Consider the following 22,703-nt stretch of genomic DNA (forward strand, 5'->3'; position numbering starts at 1 on the left):
ACCAGGCACAGACAGTAAATGAGCATTCAAAAGCAAATGGTGAGACGATGACAGAAAACATCAGAGACAACCCCATGCAAAATTACAGAATAGCTTTTCAAAGAGGCAAAATATATGTTTGTGATGTCTTCAGAAAGATTAAACTGGAAGCCACTGATGGTAAATACTACATTTAAAGGTTGTTATTTAATTTAAAAATCCCCTTACTTCCTTTTTTCAAAATTCAGATTTCACAGCCAAGTTCACAAAGTTCAATTATTTCACCATCACTTCATGAGAAGGGCAAGCATTGCTTTGAGCTGGTCTATCCCACTGCAGATGACAATTTCTGCAAGGAGAATCTCTGGCTGGTGCTCTCCAGGAAGCTGAAATAGCTGCTTCACAAACCCCAGGTGCTGTGGCACAGCAGGATTTGGGCACTCCAAAGCTTGTGCAAAGGGCAGCACAACAGAGCCAGAGCTGCAAATCCTGGGCAAAGAGGCACTGAAGAGCTCATGTGATACAGAACAACTTCATGGCCCTGCTTGTGGCACTGAGAGGGAGAAATCTGAAAATATGCACATTCTTTGAGGTGATGTAGTAGCACAGATATAAAGAAAGAGTGTGCTACCCTTTATTTATGCTGATAAAAACTTTCTCTGCCAAGAGAGGTTCACCTTTTCTGATGGCACCAGAAGGATTGCTCCCCTGGCTGCAGCCTGGGGGATGAGGCTCTCCCTCTGGCTGAAAGCAGGGATCCTGCATGCTCCACCTGGAAATCCAGCCTCTGACAGGCAGAATCCCGTTTGCCAGCATGTCCAAGGTTCAATAAAGTCACCAAGTTCATAAGACCAAATGAGTTTCACACCTCAGTTTACGTTCTCTTTGAGACCCTGCTCGAAAAGGAGTTTTCCATGACTCAAAAATGGCACTCTCAAAACCAGGCACACTGCATTTGTTGAGCCCACACAAAGCAAAGGGTTACAGCAGAGAAGCCTCTCTGCATTGCTGTCACCCAGCTGTTCATCTTTCCTGGTGAATTTGGTACATTCCTGCCAGCTCAGGTACCCACACTCACCAGCCAGGAAGCAAAGCCTGAACTGATGACAGCATAATTCCTCTGATGCTGGGTCTTCTGCCACACTTGCCATCCCTCTCTGGCACTCCCAAAACTCTCCTCTCTGACTCTGGAAAACCCTCCTGAAGCTGCCTGTTCTGCATTCACAAAGTTTCCCACTCCTAAACAGAATCTCAGGAAAAATGGATTGTTCTCACAACACAGGAATTTAGCAGGAACATTCCTCAAGAAGCAGCTTCCGTGAATTTCCAACTGGGATTTTTCCCAAGTTGTGATTTTCATTATCATGCTTTTCTTTGCCAATTTCTTTCGTTTAACAGCATGCATCCAGGCAGGATGTATACATTGAATGCATTTGCATTCACACAGGCCACCTGAAAGACAGGTGACTTAGAACTAAAATAGTCACAGAACTCCTGTCTTCCCACTATGCTTCTGTTGTTGACAACCAAAATTAGAAGCCACACACATGCACAAGGTAGAATATTCAGTGCAGTAGTTCCAGCCATCTGAAATCTGACATTTAGTCTAACTTAGTCACCAAAGCTGTAGCTACATAGTCAAGGCAGAGTTAAGCAGCTCCCAAAAAAGCAGCCTACCCCACCTGTTTCATACATCTATAATGTTCTTTGGCCATGGCTGATTTCCTCTCCACTTCAGAGCTGACTACACACCAGCTCTAAAGGATTAGCTCTAACTAGACAATTTAAACACCTACAGTGAGGTAAAATGAAATGTATGCCAAATGATCAGTTTTACTATATGAACAATGACAAAACGTAGAGCATATCTCTCTTATTTCACACTATTCTATTTCTTTCAAAATCTTTCATAACACACAGCCAGATCCTTCCAATCACCATCACTTATTCATTCTGGTCCACTAAGCAAATTATGCTTCTGCCTATATATACACAAAACTGTGTAGGCACAGTGCAACTGCAGACATCTCAAAGACATTCTAATGGTTCCCAAGAGTAGATATTTTTTTTCCCCCAGCTATTTGGAAACAAAAAATAAAAAATGCCTCCTGATACACTCACTGGAAAGATGGCAGATAAAAAGCAGAAATATCTGTATATCTAAGTTTCTAGTCAAGCCCTGGAGGTGCCTAGTGGTAAGTATGTGTAGGTTTGGGAGGGAGAGAGAGGTTTAATGCCTCCTATCCAAGCATGCTGTGTGCACACACCCCACAGCACCATGTGCAGTCCCCCGAGAGAGCCCAGACAACAGCCCCCTTTCCTATCAGATTCCCATTTGATCACAGGAATGTCTGCATTCAAGAGAAACAGACTTTGTCTCTGCAATTTACACCCAGGAGGGAAGTCCACACACATCCTGATCATAAAGCATCTGGCTCAAAATTCACAAGTCTGTGCACTGACTCCTTCTAAACCTGTCTGGTCATTTGTTTCCCAAGACATCAGCCCCCTTCCATGGCTGTTACACCCTGACTGTAAAACTGATCATCACCAGGGAAAAATTGCACTGACAAAGAAGAGAATCCTCTTTACTTATTAATATACAGCACTCATTAGTGAGGTTAAGGCTGCTCAGAATAATTGGTGCTGGGGCTGCAGGCAGATGTCTCAGCCTGGCCTGACATGGACATGGAAAACTACTGGCCATGGCATGAGGGATCACCAGGAGTGGCAACAAAGGGAGGAGGTGACAGGAGGTACAGGTGAGAAATGGCCACATTCCACACACAGCCCAGAGGGACAGAGGGATCCTGTCAGAGAGGAATAAACTCCACACTTAATTGAGCAAAGTACTGGAGTCCTATAGGGGAGTGTTCCAAGGACAGCGGTGCCTTGGTAACTGTGTTAGGAATGTGAATTAAGGCCAGCATTACTGAAAACCAATACCAGAAACATCAAATTTGGGGATGGAGGTGGAAAAGCTGGTGCAGTTAGAAAAAAAAAAAACAAACTAGGGTTGGGTTGTTTGTTCTGGAATGACAAGGGAGACACAAAGGCAGAGAAAAAGCAAGTCAGCAGAAGTGGGAAGAGATGAATCATGGAACAACACTTGCAGGAGGGCACCCATCAGGAGCCCTGCTCCTTGATCACCACAGCTGGAGCAGGACAAAATAACCAAGATGAGGGTCTAATTGTACCACAAGACTCAGACTTGCTTGTGGACTCAGGAGGGGCTGGGCAGGGTTTGCTCTCTCTGATTTACACCCAGATACAGGGATAAAACTTCCCAGTATTGCTGTGTCTGTTCCAGGCTTGATGATATCAGTAACTAAACACTATTTCATAACATGGATCTTATTAAAATTAAATAACTTATTAATTTCTTTGCATGCACCTCCTAGGGTGATATCTTCACATAAGCACACACAACATAGCTGATGAAGAAGGAAAAAATTAATTTTCCAAGCCTATTGACCTGGCACATTGGGAAGATGAAGAGAGCTTTTAATACTGGAAGATGTTCATCTTACAGGGACCATGACCATGTGAGAAGTAAATAACTTGAGAGAATGTATTTCTTTTTCAACCTTCCAAAAGGAAAGAAATAGAGCTTTTGTGGAGATATGAGACTTCCTGAAAGTCTCCATCCTAACACAGGAATAAATTAGAATACAGTCTGCTCCTCTAAATTTCCATACTCCAGTCTTTACATTAATCTCCCAAACAGCACCTGACAGTCTGTCAGATCTTTTGTAGCTGCAGAATCAGGTTTAGATACTTTCTACTGCTTTTAGCAGAACAACTAGCTACATGAACTAGAGGTTTAAATCCTAAGATGACAAGAGGGGCTTTCCATCTTCTGCAGTAATTCCATCTCCAAATAGTATTCTAAAATAGTATTCCAACACGACTCAGGGAGAGGAGTAATAAAATCCACCAATGTATTAAACCATCTGGCTGAGCTTACATCACATTCCTTTTGAAGTATCAAACACCACCAATACATGCTAAAAGAATAAATTTCCTTCCCTCTGATATTTGTAGAGCTGACTCCACACAGGGCTTTCCCATCCATATTTCTCATAAATTAGGAGAAATTATTTCTGGCCCTACAGCATGCATACCAAAATCCTTAGGAGCACTCAGTGCATTCTGGGCACTGATGTTCTCCACCAGAAACTGCCTTAAAGCACAACAGACAAAATCTCAAGAATGCACACCCCAAAACTAAAAGAAAAAAAACGTTCTGGTGAAATAAGAGCAAATTCAAGGCAAAGATAACAGCAAAGCTCTCAATAAGAATGCTAAGTACTGGAAAAATAAAGAACTGCTGACCCATATGTACTTATTTAGATACAAGCTTTGCCTTGAAACAGCAGGATGTATGTTGCAGTCAAATGCACATCTCTCCACAGAAATACTCCAAGCTGTGTGAACCACATTGCAAATTAAAAGCACTTAAGGAGATGTCTAAGCATGATGTTTCATAGAAAGTAGCAGAAGTTGCATTCTCAGCATTAAAAACTTCCTGCAGTGTTTTGTTGAATTATTCATACTTAGAGATGTGATCCTTTTTTAAGCACTTCACATTTGACCGTGTGCCATGATACATTCCCAGGGATTCTGCCAGGCACCTGTAAAGCTCCATGCTCAATTTTTCCAAAGTTGGATGTCTGAATTTTTTCAAATTTTATTTTAAAATGCTTTGGTTGCCTTTGAGAGCTGCCAGCAGCAAGTCCCTCTTGTCATTTTTGACTGATTTCCTGGCATGCATAACATCTTTTATCACTGCATGCAAGCTGGGACACAATTTTTCATCTCTTATGATCTTTCTTGACACCCTTTGCCTTAAAGCAGAGAAAAGCCTTCAAGTCATGTTCATCTTAGTCTTTCACTCTGCTTTTATTTCTGACTTTTGCCATAATGGCTGAAAAGACAAGAGATACTCAGAGTTCCTCTATTCCAGTCATCACTGTCCCATTGCAAATCCAATTCACTGCAATCCATCTCAAATCCAAAATTTAAATGAAACTATTAACTTCTTGGTCATAATGTAAACCCAAAACACTAAATTAAGGATTTGGTTTTTCAGCATATACCCTCAAGAACGTGTTCATTTCTGATTTAAGCAATGAGCTTTGTTACATTGAAGAAATAGCCAACAATTCCCAAAGAAAACTGTGGAGAATTTTTTTTGAGAGCTCAGCAGTATGTGCTGCTACCTGCAGGACCAGCACATCCCAAGCACCTGCTAATATTTCACATTCACAGAATTTGTGCAATTGAGCCAAAGCCAGTGAGAATCTGCCAGGCAAGATATTGGAGTTCTATAGCTAAAGCCATTCACTGATTTATGAATTCAACTTCTGATGCTGCTGGCACTAAACATAACTGGTGCTGCAAATCTCAGGCTTTTCACTTAAAATTTTCACTTAGGTGAAAGTGATGTAAAAGATTTCATGTAATCCACTCCTAGCTATTGCTCCTGGATACAGTCACACTAAAGTTCCATTAAACCCACAATTAAACCTGATCACTTTCAATTTTCACCCCATAAATGCCTTTTACTTCTCTCCAAAGACACCAATTTGAATTTAAATTACACCTGAAAACACTCTGTGCATCTATACAATTTATAATAGGCAATAATAAGAGGCAATATACAATTTATAAAAGCAATAATAGGCAATTTAATTATCATATGTGAATTTCAGCACACAGGTGAAGCTTTCCTCCCTGCACAAGTCTATTTGTGCACAGCTCCAGAGAGTGATGAATGCTATGGATTTCCTCTGTTTTCTTGATGACCCTTGGGACTATGCTACTTCATTTGCTGACTTTGCTGTCGATATGTTAAATTCATCCCAAGGAATTCAGACCCCTTTGCACTTAATTCAAATGTCTAATATTTACATGTAGGGTCTGCACTGAGAATGTTCTTTTTAAATGGAAGCTATAAGGTGGAAAACCCAGCAAAGTTTGGCATTGCAGATCAGTCTTAACTTTCAGCTTCCTGATATTTGTCAATCTGCACCAGAAATAAGGCTCAACATAAATCCTCTATGAGGTGTATTTAGGTGCAATAACTTATTTTCCCCTTCAACACACATCAACTTGAACTCCTGTATTCACACAGATTATGTTTGCTTCTCACACAGGTCATCTTTGCATTCCTGGAGCTAAAATTCAGGAATTTTAGCTAAAATTCCTACTACTGAAGCGTTCCTGAAGCTAAAATTCTGCTACTGACAGCTGTATCACACAAGTTGCAGTTTCAAAATTAGCATTTTTGCCAGTACTACATGAAACCAAATAAATCTGCTACCCAAGAGTTGAGCTGAGTTACAAGCAAAGAGACACAAGTATTCCTTTTGTCTGTATAAAAGATTATTTCTTCTGACAAAAAGTGTTAGAAGAATATCTGATGTAACAATAATGTATATTAAAATTCAAAAATTACATATTAAATTTTAAAATTGAGGCATCTTAAGAAGTTTTGCATCCAGCCAGCCATATTGGAGAATGGGAGCCTTTTTTTGTCCCTTGGAATAAAGAATCTGAAATCTGATCACTAACATGACTTTGTTCCTACAATGCCTTTAGGAAGAAATGTTGAGTTAATTACTCAATTAGAGCATATTTACTTTGTAATTATAATGTCATGTTCAGTCATTTTTAATTGTTTTTTCCAAAACACCCGAAGGCAACCATACACAGAGTGGGTTAAAAACCTGAATATTTTAGATAAATAACAATGCCATTTAGAGAAGGATATTTTAAATTTATCATAGAGTATTCTTTAAGGTGGGGTGGTTCTCCAACAATATTTTCCTTGCAACCATTAACCCTCTTATGTACAAAATTCAAAAAGAGTTCCTGTGCAATCAGGTTTCTTTTTAATACTGTTTCTGGTTTGAAAACCACTAAGTTTCCAGTCACCCTTAATAATTATCTTATTTTCATCTTCTGTCTTTTATTAAAGAAGCAAATTTCCCCTCTCTCCTAAATTTGTTGAGTTTCTTGGTGCCCAGGTGAGACTTGTGGATTTCTTTTATTTCTTGACAGATGCCAGGTTAAATAACTTTTTTTTTTTTTGTCCCTCCATGAACAAGGCTTTAACTGGTACTCTGCTAATTTCTCCCAGCTGTTGAAGGACATTCAACTTGCTGGTGGTTTTTCATGGATTCTGAATGTTTTGCCTGCTGAGACAGCCGCTGAAATTTAGAATTTTCTATGTGGGACTGAAAAAAACCACAGACACATACAGGGAAAAAAAAGGAAAACTGCAGAAGTCCTCTACAAACACCATTTTAGCGCTCCTGTACAAGCTTCTAACATCGCAGAGATTCCCAAAAAAGCAAATTATTCCAAAAGCCCCTCAAACAGCCTCTGTGCCTGATTAAAGACAGCAAAGTGGCAGCAGCTCAGCCCTTGGGTGACACTGGGAAATGAGCTCTCCATCTTCATGGATACAGATTGAAATTTACACAGCAGATACCAGAACAACGTGGGGAGTTTGTTTGTTTGTTATGAAGGGAGTTAAATGAAAGGCTGCAGTGAGTTTGGGTAAGCTCCATCCTCAAAGACATTCAGGATTTACCCTGAACAACCCCTTTAATTAAACCTGTTTGCAGTGGGGCGTTGAGCAGCCCAGCCCAGCTTCAGCAGCTCCCTCCCATCACACTGGACCATTTTGTTTAATCCTCGCTTCCCAGAAATGCAATTTTTGCACTGAGACCTGAGCCAGGGAGAGCAGCAGCTCCCAGAACTGTGTTTTTGGGAAGGATGCCTGGGAAGGTGACAGAGAGAGCAGCCCACCTTCAAAGCCTTCAGCAGTCACTTCTCCCCAATCTCATCTCCTCCTGAGGATGAACTGTGCTAATAATCTCTCAGCTCTAGATTGCAATAACTCAACCTTGCTAGCTGGACAACTGCCAATTTAACCAAATAAAGACAAAATGTGATCCCATCAAATCTTCTGTCACCTTCTACAACACATATATTAACATTTTCTCCTTTTTGCCTTCCCACTTCTCTCACAGACCAGTAAAGGCACCTATCCAAACCACACAATCCTTAATGTTGTGTTTGGGTTTCTGGAGGAAATTCAGCCAGGTCTTTTGTTCTGGAAATCTCTGTACATGGTACAGAGACACCTGTGACTCTTCCAGCTGGAATAGACCTATCCTGAAACCACCACCAGTTCCTTAAAGAAGTTTATTCCATTCTCATGGTCATGAGAAATGCACAGAAACTGACAGAAATTCTTCCAGAATTCTTCCTTTTCTCTCAGAGAAGGGTTTATACGTATTATCAACTGCACCCTGATGTATTTCACAACAGTTGCCTCTGTGATGTAAAACCCCACTACTGGATATCAGGGATCCCAACAGGACCAATCCACCACCTGAACCCACACCTGCTCTCTGCCAGGAGCACCACGAGCCCATCACTCTGCCCTGAAGACTGACTGGCACTTTCTCATTAAAAAAAAACAAAAAAATAAAAAGAAAAACTGAGGAAAAAAAATAAAGCTTGAAATAGCTTAAATGCACAGTGGTGCTTTTACTCCAATAAAACAGAAAATTTCTAAAAATGGTAATTTTTTTAACTTTCATTGGTAATATTACTAGGAAGAAATGCCAATGTTATGTTAAGTAATAGAGGAAGTATCAGAAAAAGGAAGAGTGTTCAGTGGCCACCCACCAACATGTCTGAACCCTTAATAGCATTTTCTCTTTTTAAAATTAATGATGCTGAAATTCAGTAATAAACATTTTAATGAATACACTTGCTCTCAAAGTCCTATCATCCCCACTATCTAAATAAAACCACTGTTTCAGATAAATGATTGACAAAAAATATACTGGGTTTGTATCCAGTCTTTAAAAAAAGATAGGCAATTGAACCATTTAATAACATTATGTTTTGTAAAGCATATATCTGCCACTGGTAAAAGCTTTCTTTGGTGTTGATCTGATTTGTTGTGTTCAATAATTTAAGAGAGACTTTTACTGCATGCAGTCACATCTGTTATGCTGGTTGATAGTCAATAAATTTAGAGAACACTTGCTCAGAGGAGCTCTTCTATTTGCTGTTGCTGAACTTGAATGACTCTGTTCCTTTCATTATTTCCCAGAAAGGGTTAAACAAGACACTTCCCAGCAAGCTGATGGCCACAATGACAATTTACACACATACACACAAGAAGTAAATTTAAGAGCGACTGCCATTCAGGTAAACCCTACTTTAAGCAAGGATGTACAACTATTTTCCACAAAACTGAAAAAAAGTAAGCCAAAACTGAGTACATATGGCAGCACTGCAGTCACAGAACATGTTCTCTGAAGTGTTTTGAGGAAACAAAACAAAAAGATGAGGACAAAGAATTCAAAGTAAGTATCTCAGTGGGATAAATTAATTCCACATGGCAAGGCTGTGTCATGTCTGCTATAGTGAATTACTCAGATGTAACCCCAAACACATTAGGGATGCAAGCAAGAGGGGGTTCATAAAGGGGCCTTGGCTGCAGAGAGCACACCAGGTCAGTGCTCAGGACAGCAGTGCAAACTCCAGCAAGATCCCCTCAGCAGGAACACTCATCATGACTTAACCAAGGCTGGTCTCTGTGACTGGAGATACTGTCAAAGAAAACCTTTCAAAAGTATATACTTTAAATTCCATGCCTTTTGCAGGACACTTAAATGCTCCTTTTAAGGATAGGAAATGCTTGAAAGCACTTAAATCCTTTTCTGAAGGCTCTACTGGCAACTTCCACAAATAAATGCAGTGCACTATATCATGCAGAATGTTTAAGTACTGTTACTTAACACTACATGAAATAGCAGTGTAATATAAATACTTTTATATTACACTGCTATTTCACGTTATATTGAATTAAATGCCTTACACCAACCAAAAGTTCCAAGTACTTTGGGGCAGAAGATAACACCTCATAAATACAAATGTTTATTGTTAAATCAGGGGAGGTTGGAATTGTAGTGCTGCATCTTTAAACAGTGATTCAGACTCTTTTTCTCCAAAAATCCTGAAGATAAGCTGTTTCAGACCACATAGAGATATTCCTTATGCCCCATGACGAATGCCCACTCTGACCAAGCCTTACAGCAAAGCAAGAGCATAAGAGCAAATACTCAAAAATTACAATAAAGTTTGCTAATATGGTCACTTTGTCACCATGGAAAGAGCGTGGCTTCTCCTACACGTGAAAGCATTGCCCCAAAACAAACAGGAAACAAAATTGATATTCTGAAAATAGAGCAGAAAATTAAAGCAAACATCCAATAAATTCTAGTGCCTATAGCCAATGGCTTTACTTTGTAGCACAGCATGAGACAGATTTCAACTCTTCAACTGAAATCAGCTGTGAAGTGTACACAATCATCTCTATTTATACCTGCAAAATTAAGAGGAATATTTGTGGGTTTGACCCTCATTTCAGGTCAGAAAATGCATCAGGGAGTATGCGGGTGACTTGACCCTCTCGCTATCAATAGGCTTCCGAGAAATAAAGGGTATACTAATTAGTTCTTAATTTAACAGATACAGGAGATACAAGGACTATGAAAAGAGTGTCTTACAGGGAAACATTTCAAGAACAGGGTATGTGCAGGTTAGGAAAGGAGGTTGCAAGAAGACCTAATTATGGTTGACAAATACCTGAGGGGGTTCTCTTTCTACAAGCAGCAGGTAGGAATCTGTTCAAAATATGCAATAAGGACAAAGCCCAAAGGCATTATCTGAAATTGAAGGCAGGCTAGTTCAGGAAAAATGGCTTTTCACTCAGAGGATCATTACTGTACGGAATAAATGACCTACCGCGGGCTCTTCAACCCTGACGAATTTTATCCCGGGATAGGCACCGCGGTCTCTCCGTGCGGAGAGCGGGGCTGCCCGCAGCATCCCGGGCTGCGCGGCCCTGCAGTGCCACCTTCCGGGAGAGGCTCGGGGACCCCGCTGCCCTGCCCTCCCCGGGGCTGAAAACCACAGCAAAACCTCTGCGGAGCCCTGGCCTCCCCTCCCTGCCGCACCTGCCCAGCGCGGGGCGAATTTAAAGCGCGTCCGAGCAGCGCCGGCCACGCCGAGCGGCCCCCCCGGGCCAGGCGGGCTTGTTGCGCTCCCTCCCTCCCCAGAAGGGGCTGCAACACGTGGGTTTGCACACCCGTTTTCTATCGTCTTTCAAAACACGGAGTTTTCAACAGCGTCAAGAGGGAACGCACTGTAGATGCCCGTCTAGGATTCCACCCAGTCCCACGTGTGCATTAGATGTGATGTAGTTAGTTTTGGAAGCTTTTGCTGGCGCTTCTTGGGTGGGGTTTTGTCATTTTCTAGACAAACATAAGCTGTATCAGTGAATAATTGCTATTTTAAAAAAATATACTCCATTGTGTAGCAAAAAAATGAGCATTGTGTCTCAGCATCAACAAATAACATACTATTTACTTGCCTTTGTGCAATAGGAGGCTGTAATGAAAGCACAGTAGGCTTAGCATCCAAAAAAACCAGGAAATTCTTACTTTAAGGCCAAAGATTTTCAGGATACCTAGCCACATCCAGAAGTGTAAAACAAGCATTATTACAAACCTACCCAAGCTGGCAGTTAAGAAGCCAGCAAAGCCCTTTCAAGCACAATTCCTGTTCTCCACAGCCCTCACAGTGTACCTAATGGCCTGTCTACACTTCATTTATTTATTTACCTTGAGCGAGCCCTGCTGGAGCAGCTCCCCTGCTGCCCAGGTAGCCGAGTGTGAGCTCAGGTGAGCTGACAAGAGGCTGGCTGATATCAGACCTGATATCAGGCAGCAGCTGCCAGCAGAGGCCTGCTCACATCAGTCACACCTCAAGAACAGACATCAAAATTTGCCTTGCACCACCAAGAACCTGGAACATTCACCTTGATGCCAGCAACTGTGCAGGATGCAAGAGCGAGGACTGATCTAAATCAGTCTTGCATGTCAGAAGCAAGGAGCAGACCAGGATCCCAGACCTGGCTTCATCTTCTACCCCCTTCCTATCACTACCTTGCAACTGGCAATCTGTGGCTGCTTTAATGGCTCCATTCCACCTTGTGATTGGTTTGCTCCCATCTCCTCACCACCAGGTTTTCTTGACTACTGATCAATTTAACCTTTCAGGCGCTGTTTGCATAAAATAAAAATAGATTGTAAATAAATGGCAACCTGATCACTATCAGGGAACAGAACTCCCTTCCACCTGGCTGATTTTCTGTTTGCTTTACAAGTTGCTCTTTCACCTGGGAGTAATGACAATCCGCATCAAGAGACAGATGCAAAACTGTTCCTCCAATTATATAATCACTGCAGCTGATAAGGAGGGAGCTGGATTTAGGTTGCCATAGCGTTGGCATATTGCTATGGAGGCTGAGCTCTTCATCCACTTTATCAGCACTGGACCAGGAAGAGCAGCCCAATTATGCCTGCTGAATGCATGTGCTGCAGACTCGCTCCCACTTGGAAGAAGCACTCCGGATCAGGGGCTGCTTCCTTTCCCCTCCCACCTCATTTCGATGGAGTGCTTCGGGGTGGGGGGTGCTGGCTGGTTTTTATTCTTTTTAATCTGCGTTTAATGGGAAGGAGGGCGGTGTTATCACTAAACCCCACTACCCTTCCACCAGGGAGGGCTGCCACAGCGCTGCTGCCCCTCCCCAGCTGCACCTCCACGGTGTTTGGGGGTACCTGGGGGCTCGGCGGGGCAGGCTCGCCCCCGGAGCAGGTGTGTTGGATGCCGGGTGACAAACGCGTTTGCCGGCAGGGAAGTTGTGGCCGGCCGAGGCAGGGGAGGGGCTGCCCTGGGGAGCAGGAGGGGGCGATGAGGGAGAAGTTGGCCGGGGCTGGGGGTTCTGCTCTGGGGACAGAGACACCCCGGGAGCCGCTCCCGGCGGAGCGCTGCTCTTCCCTCGCCGAGGGGAGGAAATGGCTCTGCCTGCTCTGCAACACCGACGTGTGTGTGTGTGTGCAGCCAGGGCTGGAGGGAAGGGAGGGAGGGGAGGGGGTGACACCATGCAGGTAACGGGATAAAAATAACTTCAGGAACGGCACATCGGGGTTGGGCGGGGGCAGGCTTCTGGAGTTTGGACAAACAAAGTTTTACTACAGGGAATAGCGGGGGACATTGCTAAATGCCGAGGAGCAACAGCACGGGTTGGTATCCATGATGCAGGCTGATCCTGCGAGGAGCCCGGCGAGAAATCACTGCCCCGAGTAAAACCCAACTTTGATTTCAATACAGGCACCCCCGGTGTCCCTGGTTCTCTCAGCATGAGCGCATGTATGGTGCACATGTGTGTAAACAGATAATTCTCCCTTCCCCTCCCCTTTCGTGTGAGAGATTGGAAATAGCGTAAGAGAAGGGAAGGGCTCCTCTCCCGGTGCCTCGGGAAGCCGTACCCAGATGGAGCTTAGGGGGACCGGGAGGACCTTAACCGGGAAAGATCCCCGAATTGCGGCGGCCCTGCGAGTCAATCCTCGCTGGACACGGAGCAGCGGCCGCCCCGCGGCTCCCCCGAGCCCCCGGCCCCGGCGCGCAGCCCCCGCGCCGGCCGCCCCTCCTCGCCCCTTCGCCCGAGAAGGCGACGACGGCGACTTAAAGGAACTTTTCTTTGCCCGGGCTCTCCTAAGAAGCAGCGGCTCTGTGAGGGGCTGCGGGGGTCTCCCCGGAGCACGCCCGGCCGAGGGGAGCTGTGCGCTCCGAATGGAGCCCGGTGTCAAAGGCTGTCCTCTGCCTGTGGCGGCGGCTGAGCTGAGCCGAGCCGAGCCGGGAGATAAGGGACAAAGGGCAGGGGAGGGAACGGTTGCTAGGTCCTCGGAGGTAAATCTCAGGCTTACCTTGATGGTTTTCTTCTGGAATGTACATCCTCTTGTTTTCATTGACCATTTAAAACGAGTCCAGAATAATCCCTCCGAAAATCGGCTTGGTAAAATTCAAGGAAGAATGGAGCTGCAGAATTTCCCCTTTTATTATTACCTGATTCCCATTATTGCATCAAACACCAAAAACTGATCCTTTCCACTACTGCCTCCTTTAGTGAAATTGCAATGCATCCTCAGTACATCCGGGCCCCTTCCAAGAATTTAGCACAGCACCTCTGGCTGTTAAACCATAAAAAAGAACAGGAAGGGGGGAAACGAGAGGAGGGGTGGGGGGGGAAGGAAAAAAAGCAAAAGCATCCAGGACAAACCTCTGAGGGTTAAATGTCTTTTTAAAATCCACCAACTATAAGATTAACAACAGGAGGACGAGGCAAGAAAAAAAAAAAAGGGGGAGATGTTCAAACGCCGCTGCTCCTCCTCTTCAAAGCCATTCTGAGCGCGTTGTGTTGGCAGGGAGCTGTTTCTGCAGAGGAAGAGAGCACAGTCCCAGCCCCTTACTCCCTCCCCTCCCTCACAGCGCGCTCGCTCCCCGCTCCCTGCCTCTCGCCGACAGACAGACACACTGAACGCTTCCAGATGTTCCAGCTGCGGCGGCTGCACGCAGCTCCCCGCGCACGGCGCTGGGCGAACGCCGGACTTGATCTGAAAGTTTAACACGCTGCCTGCTGCCTCCACTGCGCCTGCCGAAGCCTCGCCACAGACATGACGTCAAGGAGGCGAGCTGGAGCCGGCTGCTGCCTGGGGGAGCGGGGGACGGAGCGGGGAGCGGCGGGGGACGGAGCGGGCAGCGGCGGGGGCCGCGCCGGGGCAGCGGCACCGGCGCCGCTCCGCTCTCCCCACAGCGCGGGCTCTGCCCTGCGGTGCCACTACGGATTGGGAGTGTGAGCTGCATTTCAAGGAGCACGAAGCCGCTGGCGTGGTGTGCAAGAGCCGAGCGGCTGCGGCTCCGCTGGAGCCCCCGCGGGCGGGCAGGCACGGCAGGCAGGCAGGCGAAGGGAGAGGTACCCAGGGGTGAGCTGCACAGAGCAGAGGATGCACAGATGTTTAAAGAGATTAATCAAGCTAGGATTTGCAAAATCCTTGGTGGAAACGCCGAAGTGCTCCGCCGGTATCCCACCACTTGCCTTAATTACGCCTGTCATTTGGCCCTCTATAATTGAAGCCTCCGCAGAGAGAGAAAACGACTCCTTTAAAATGAAATGCGAACTGAATGCAGTACATGTTAAACCTATCTGGACTCTCCGAGCTGCCATGTTAAACAAGATATGCAGAGTCCTAAAACACTCCTCAGAACCACTGCAGAAACTGACACAACCCAAAGAACTGAACCACTCTGCCATGCACGGAGGTGAACGCCTGCAATACCGAGCCCTAGGTGCAAACCCAGGACTGTAGATTCTCACCATAACCAAGTATCCACCTAACATCCCATGCATGCAATACTATTTGTGGAGCTTAGAACACCGTGGTTATTTCCTTTCAAGTGGTTTTCCATTTTAACTAGGGAAAAAAAGTGTTTACAACTCATAGTGCCCCTATAAAAGAAATACTTTTGAACAAACTTAGTGTCTTCTCTACAGATGCCTTTCAGTATCAAATATCCATCTCTACATGAGGCTTTCTCCCCTCCACTTTAATTGAGCTGTCTTTCAGCTGGAACTTGCTATTATAGAAAGCACCACCAGCTAACAGATTCATGGAAAGAAACCACAAAAAAAAAACAAAAACAAACCAACCACCACACAACACATCCATTTGGAACTACAAGAAAAACTAGAAGAGATGTAAAGCACTTACCAAAAACTGGATGCAGCCAAATCACTTGTCCTAAATAAAGGTCATTTTGATTTCTAATAACCACTGATCATGACAACTTCTGCATTAGACGCTATTCAAAGGGTAATTAACCAACACCATATTGCCATTGACAGCATGTAGAGGCACAGCTTTTTTATTTCTGACTCAGGAGGAAGAGTTCCTCTGAGCAATTAAAATACTCTGTCCTCTCTTGCCTAGTTTTTCTCTAATAATGTCACATGCACTTACCCATTTAATTTACCAGATCAGGCAAGATCTCAGCTAGAGGTAAAATGACAATATATTGGCTTTCATTTTCAGTTCAAGTTTCCTTCCTTTAAAAAAGTCAAGTCCTCTCTTCACCATTATAAAAAGGACTGAACAGAAGATACTTCACTGCCTACATTTGTTGTGTAAACGTACATTTTGTTTTCCTCTTGTGACCACAAATCCTTGCCATTTTGAGTTGTTCTAACTCCATTTTTTCCATCCATGAGTCAACTGAGCCTTGCATGATTCACCCTTGCATGGACAAGGTATCCTGGGAAGGAAACGCACCCTGATCACCCTTGCCCAGAAATCAAACACTGCTGGAGCACCTGTCAACGTTTCTTTTGCATTTCTTGGGTCACATCCTCAGCTAGCTGAAGATTAATGTACAGTATTATTTAAACAGTTAAAATCCACATAGCTCTGCTTTCTGCCAGCTCACATATGTATGCAGGCACATACACAAGCTGTCTCTGACACCTACAAATCTTTTCCTCCGTTCTTTATCCCTCTCTCTCTCTGCCAAGCTCCCACAGTAGGACACAAGTTGGGCCAATTACCAAAAATCAAATACCAAAGAAAAATATAACAAGAAACAACACTATTAGCTGGCATTAATTTCTCCGGCATAAATAAAATTCTACTATAACTTGAGGTTTCCTTACTCAGCAATTCTAATAAAATAATTTCCTATACAGAGAAGTGGAAAGAAACTGATTGTAGGATTAAGATGGAAAGATCCTGCTCATGAATCAGGTGGCCTAAGAGCGAACACCACAACTTCCCATAAAGTATTTGCACTGTCCAAGTACACAAAGATGATGTAATCTATGAAAACAGGCTTGGTAAAGAGTTGGCATTTAAAGTAAAGCTGCTTGCAAGATTTTTTTCTTAATGTGATTACTGAAATGCACATTTAATATAGATTCCATCAGGTAAGAACTTGAGGTGTTAATCTTCATAGAAAATAGGAAAATTAACCTTCTTCAGAGTTCAATCCCCATAGACACACCCAAAGAGGAGTATACAAGTGAGAGATCACCTTGAAAGAAAATTATGAAAGAATTATTATTTTAATACGAAACCAATTCAGAAGTTCTTAGTCCCTGCCTGATATGGCAGCCAGCAGATCTGGAGGTGAGGTGGACAATGCAAAGATCAGACACAAGGGTGTCTATCCCACACTGGCCTGCATCAGTGCTTGTGGACTTCCCCTAAGCCCATGATGATAGACTGGACAATTGATCAATGTTTATTCACAGCCTTAGGCCTCTATAAGGTGGAGACACAAATTTTCTATCCCATGCAATTGTACAAGAAGAATAATTGTTCTCCAGTTGCTCTGAGAACAGTTGTGATGAGGGCCATATAAAGCACCAAGTCAGAGACTCCTGAAAAACTGCTATTTAAAGTTGTAAGGTGTCAAAAAATGACTTGCAGGGTACACACTGTGAACATGCAAGTTCATTTTTCATGCCAGGAATGTTTTGTTCTGTGTACAATACAGCTGCCCTTCCCTGTTATCCAGCCTTATAAAGAGTGTGCTGGGTACAACAACTTTTTCAAAGTCCAGTATGGGACCTGCATCCATCTTCAGAACAGAAATCACCTGAACAGGAGAACATTTCCCTGCTTCCAAAAGGAGGAGTTACTGTCATGCTGTATGGAACAAATGGGGACTGGAAAGCAATGGGATGAAGGCAGACCAGAGTGTGCAAAAACTCTGCACTGAACTATTTTTATAACTTGTAACATTATTTGTAAGGCTCATTTAAGCAGTCTCCAAATTTCTAAAATGATGTAGGATTTCCACTGGGCCTGCTGCATAGGCTGTCTAATTGCAGTAGATTATGCTCACACTATTTTGGCAGCAATGCCTTCTACTCTAAAAGAAAAGGGTAAATTATTCAAAAGTGGAAAAGAAATGCACTTTTATCCCAGAAATGGTACTAATGTTCACAACACAAATGCAATTCCTACCAGGGCCAGCTCAGAGAATTGGTGCCAGAGCTCTGTATTACTTTGCTGAAAGCTATTTTTTCCCCACAGATTTTACGTTTTGCACCTCTGCCAACAGAGAAGGCTTCCCATAAGAATCTGCACTTTCTTGCACTGAAGATTATGGAATATTATTTTAAACAAATGACCATTCCAGCCTAAAGCAACAGCCTGAGCACACTAAAGAATCACTGTGCATGAACATGATGCTCCTAACAAGTCCTGTCATTTCTGACAAGAGTGCATTGTTGGTCCACACATAGTAAAATACAAGTATTGGGAATTTGCTGGTATTACACAACTACAATGTAAATATTTTTAAATTAAATATTGGTGATAATACATTTTCCTCATATTTCAGGACTGATGTGGAAAGAAATGTTCTCCCAGTTATTTTCTATTCTTTTGCACTACGTATCATCTAAGACTGCACCATCCTCCACACTTGTTTGTTAATGAAAAAAATTACCTTCTTAGACCTATGAATACAGACTTATAAAAATGTTCTTTGACTTTTCTTGGTTCCTAATTTTAATTGAAATTGAAGCAATTGATAATCCTATCTAAAGCTATTCAAAGTGTGGTCTGGAAACTGCAGACATTTCAAAATTATCAGCTAGCTAGAACACAGGAGACTTTCTCAAGATAAAAAAAGTCTGGGATGGATGGGAAGCAGAAAACTGATGATCAGAATTTCTAGGTGTTTTCATTTCTTAAAATCTGGAACAGTTACATACACAGGGGTACTTTTGAAATTTTATACAGTGAAAAAGTTTGATTTTCAAAGTTGGAAAATTTAGCTGTATTTTCCACATTCAAATTAAAATAAGTGGTTACTTGACCTTGAAATTTTGGTCATTAGCTTTTATATTTACATTTAAATGTTGTCAAGAAACTACAAAAAGTTAGAAAGGAAATTATAAGATCATCAAGGTAGTTGTATGGCCACTAAAGCATATTAAGGCCTAGTATTGGTAAATGACAGAAAATGTTAGATCTAAGGGGAAAAAAAGGAAAGAAAAAGAATTGACTGCTGGGTAGGAAAGTAGCTAGTAAGGAGAATAAATGGTCATTAGACACAGAAGAAAAAGGAAGTAGATGAAATTGATGGCCTTGAAGTAGGTTTTGGTTTTCCAGATTGCAGAAGCCTCTAGAGAGTAACCTGGATGTCTGAAAGTGTGATTTTATTCAAATCTCACTGGCTATCCAGGCTGTCAGATGTGATCTATGACTCCACTGGGTGGTGGCAGAAGTGTTATTTTTAATTCCAGCTGTAGAATGGAAGAAGTCACCATTTATCCCTGTAAACAGGGGATTGATGTCTGATTACTGCACAGCACTGCAGGAATCCATGCACAATTTTAAGGTGTAACAGCAAACAACTGCTTGAACACCCTAAAAAACAAAATAGGCTTTTGTCCCATGTTAAAATATAAATGCAGCTATGCTTATGAGACTTGAAAACAACTTTTAGCAGTTTTCATTATGCCATCATCATCATGGGTACCTGGCCAGAAGGAAAGTTTAACACCTTTGCAGAATTTAAATACAAAAGTATTGTCTGGAAAAATTTGGTGTTTCTGCCAGAAAGTTTAAGGGAAAGACCCAAACTTAACAAAAAGTGTTGCACCGTGTCTATTTTAAATAAGAAATAATTAAGTCTATCTAGATTAGTTACATACTGACACAAAGAGATTTAAACTCAGCATTGCTTCATTAGCTTCTGCCAATTATAAAAAAAAAGGGAGAGAGAAAAGCAAAATTGTTGCTGTTAATACTAGTCTAAACTAATTCGTTAAACAAGACATGAACTTATAAAGTCTACAAGGTGATGTACAATGAAAAATGAAATTTTAATCCAATCAGCCTACATTGGTGAAAATAACCATGCAAACTCGAGTGTATCTTAGATACTTGCCACAGTTTACACAACAAAATTGAGAGTTTACTACCATTCTAATCTTCTATCATCGTTCTAGAAATTACTCAAGAATATGGAGTTTGTAGCTTGTTCTTAACTAAGAACCACACAGAATTTTGGATTTAGGGCAAGTATAAAGAGACTATTTTGGAGGGGAGGGATTCTTCAAAGAATAAATGTTTGCAAGTTGCTGAGGAAGACCTGACAGTGACTAGAAGAATTACATGATGCTGACATTTGGAAACCTCAGTGGACCTAATTAGCAAACAAGGAAAACTACACAAAGTGAAAACAAGAAGGCAATGCAGAAAAACATATTTAGCTAGGAAAACCAATGCCAAGTCTAAAATTCATAAACTGAGTTCAAAAAAGAGAAACATAATGATGTTGGGGTGGGTTGTAAGCCCAAGTTCCTTCCCTGTCTTTTGGAATTTAAAGATTCAAAACTTTTAAATATGCTTTGTCAACACAGAAAATTATTGACAAACTCAAGGAAGCCAGCAATTTGGAGTTCTGACAGATTTTGGAGGATTTGCAATAATCACTAATGAGATAAAATAGTCTAAAAATACATCATCTTATGGATCAGCTGCAAGGAAGATGATTAGATTAATTTGTTAGAATAGTCAGTTACCGTGATGTTGACCTGATATACAATGTCAACATTCCATTTTCAACAATGACTCTTTCTGTACTGAAGGGCTACACTGCTTACTAAGTGTATCTGGTCATAATGCAATCTTTGAGGTGTTCTTCTGGCTTTTTCCCCCCCAATTATTTCTCTCCAAAAAGTAGAAAAACACGACTCACCCAGCAATCTACCTCTATTTCAACTGCAGCAACTTTATTTTGTGTGATCTTAAAATCTGTCCCACAACTTGCAGTTCTCCTATCGCCTCCTGTTAAGATGACTGGTAATTGTGTTTATTTGAATAATGATTTTGTGGTCAATTCAAAATGGGAACTAAGTTAGAAACAACTTCTACATGTATCAATTCTTGATTTCAACCTCATTTTCTTAAATTGTATGGTTAGAGACTATAGACAAACCAGAGTTATCTCAGCACCACCTAAACATTGCAAACTGCCCTTTAAAACAAAATTAGTTCCAATAGACTGCTCAAAAGACATCACTTTATTTTCAAAAAATAACTATAAAAAATATAAAATAGCATTTGCTTTTGGTGTCAAAACACCAAAAGCAAATGCTACACAAGCCCTAATTGAATTGGTTACATCATCAGTGTTAAATAATGTATATTTCATTAAGGTGCCATTTTGACTAATTCCTCTGCTAGGACATCTTAAAACACATTCAGTGGGACTTTAAATGTTACAGAAGTTCTGGAAGTGTGCAATAGAGTGTTTAGAGGTGCTTTTTGCTGGAGAGATATTTGAGGTATCCTGAAAAGGTTCCTGAACACCATATAAATTAAATCTGCTTCTTTTGCACAGATCTGGGTCTGCACACAACAATTATTCAAATAGCTTTAATTTAAAAATGGTTGTGTGGCTGTCACTGTGAACTCCAAGACTACTGAAAATAATTCCAAATACTTGTAGCAATGTGTAATGGGTGGCTGCCTGAAAATGTGCCCTCCAAAGCTTCCTCAGCTGCAGTGGAACCTTGGTGGGACAGAAGCAGAAAAATAGGTGAAGTGACAGGCAGCAAAGTCAAGAGCATTATTTGATTTGGAGGATAATACTGCAAGGTAGTAGGTTCTGAATTGACATAGTATAAGAAATGTTCATTATGTTTGCAGTTTCTCAAAAAAAATCAGGAGCTTTAGAAGCTGAGAAAAAATGTTACACTGTTATTTAAACTACCCCTCCAAAACACAATCAGAACAGTTTATTTATGTCTCCACTTGTAATTCTCCCATCTTTGTCTAAACATGCAGACAAGCAAAATAAAACAATAAACAACTTTAAAATCTTTACTCACTGGTTCCACATGTTCTGAAGGAATTATTTATATTACCTTAACAGAAATGGTTAAGAGTTCAGTTATTTTATAATGTCATCAATGTGTACACTAGTTTAAAAGAGTTGCATCTGCAGAACTCCAGGAGACCATGAATGACCAAGCTAAGATCCTAACATACACAAGAAGAGAAGGAGGGAAAGAAGGAAAGAAAGCAAGAAAAGAGAGAAAGAAGCAACAGTTTTATCTGAAAGTAATGTATCACCAGAAATAAATTTTCCAGATCAGGTTTAAAATCCTCTTTGATTTAGGGGAGACTAAGAGAGAAATAGAGAAAGACCTATTCTGCTTGAACTTCAAATAGAAATAGTTTTACAGTGCTGGGGAAACAGGTAGGTTTCAGAATAGGTTACATCTCTGGCTCAGACTGCTTCAACTGTCATTCATAACTCACCCTCTTTTACAGCACAGTGGAATTTTTAAGTCTTTATTTGCTTTACACTATGGGAAGAGAAACTAATGATTTTAATAAGAAAAAAAAATTAAAAGATAATGGAAAGCTCATGCCCATTACACATAAAGCAAGCTCAGGTAATTGCATCATTTCATTCTTTGACATTATCCTTCCTTCCTGTCCCCTTCTCCTCAGCTTTTTGCACTGCTTTCTTAAATCAGAAAAAAAAATCAGGAGTTGTAAAGAACTGAGGTCTTGATCCTGATAAATTATAATGATACTTTTCATAGGAAATCTTTCATGTTGGTAAAAACCAAATAAATGCCTGTCCCAATGTTGCACAAGAACAAACTGCAGAGAACAGAAGAAGCCCCACTTGCCACTTTGTTCCCTGACTGCCTTTTCAAATGTCCTCTATGTCTCATTTTCCTGTGTTTCCATTAGACAGAG

At 41.9% G+C, this 22,703-nt stretch overlaps 1 protein-coding gene across 7 annotated transcripts in view; it reads right to left on the reverse strand.

Annotated features, from left to right (window-relative positions):
* CACNA1C (calcium voltage-gated channel subunit alpha1 C) overlaps positions 1-14,440 on the reverse strand; it is a 416,406-nt gene extending 401,966 nt beyond the window's left edge. For 3 of the 7 annotated variants that reach the window (XM_071422182.1, XM_071422181.1, XM_071422183.1), the window contains exon 1: positions 13,845-14,419. In XM_071422182.1, coding sequence (XP_071278283.1) covers positions 13,845-13,893 — 49 coding nt within the window. In that variant the 5' untranslated portion in view covers positions 13,894-14,419. Of the gene's footprint in view, positions 1-13,844 lie in introns of all 7 variants that reach the window. The other 4 variants (XM_071422178.1, XM_071422179.1, XM_071422177.1 and 1 more) reach the window with 4 other exon arrangements.
* Between the last annotated feature and the right edge of the window lie 8,263 nt (positions 14,441-22,703).

This window comes from Agelaius tricolor, unplaced genomic scaffold, assembly GCF_023055355.1.
Source record: "Agelaius tricolor isolate 1412-34295 unplaced genomic scaffold, bAgeTri1.0.p SCAF_3, whole genome shotgun sequence".
Lineage (NCBI taxonomy): Eukaryota > Metazoa > Chordata > Aves > Passeriformes > Icteridae > Agelaius > Agelaius tricolor.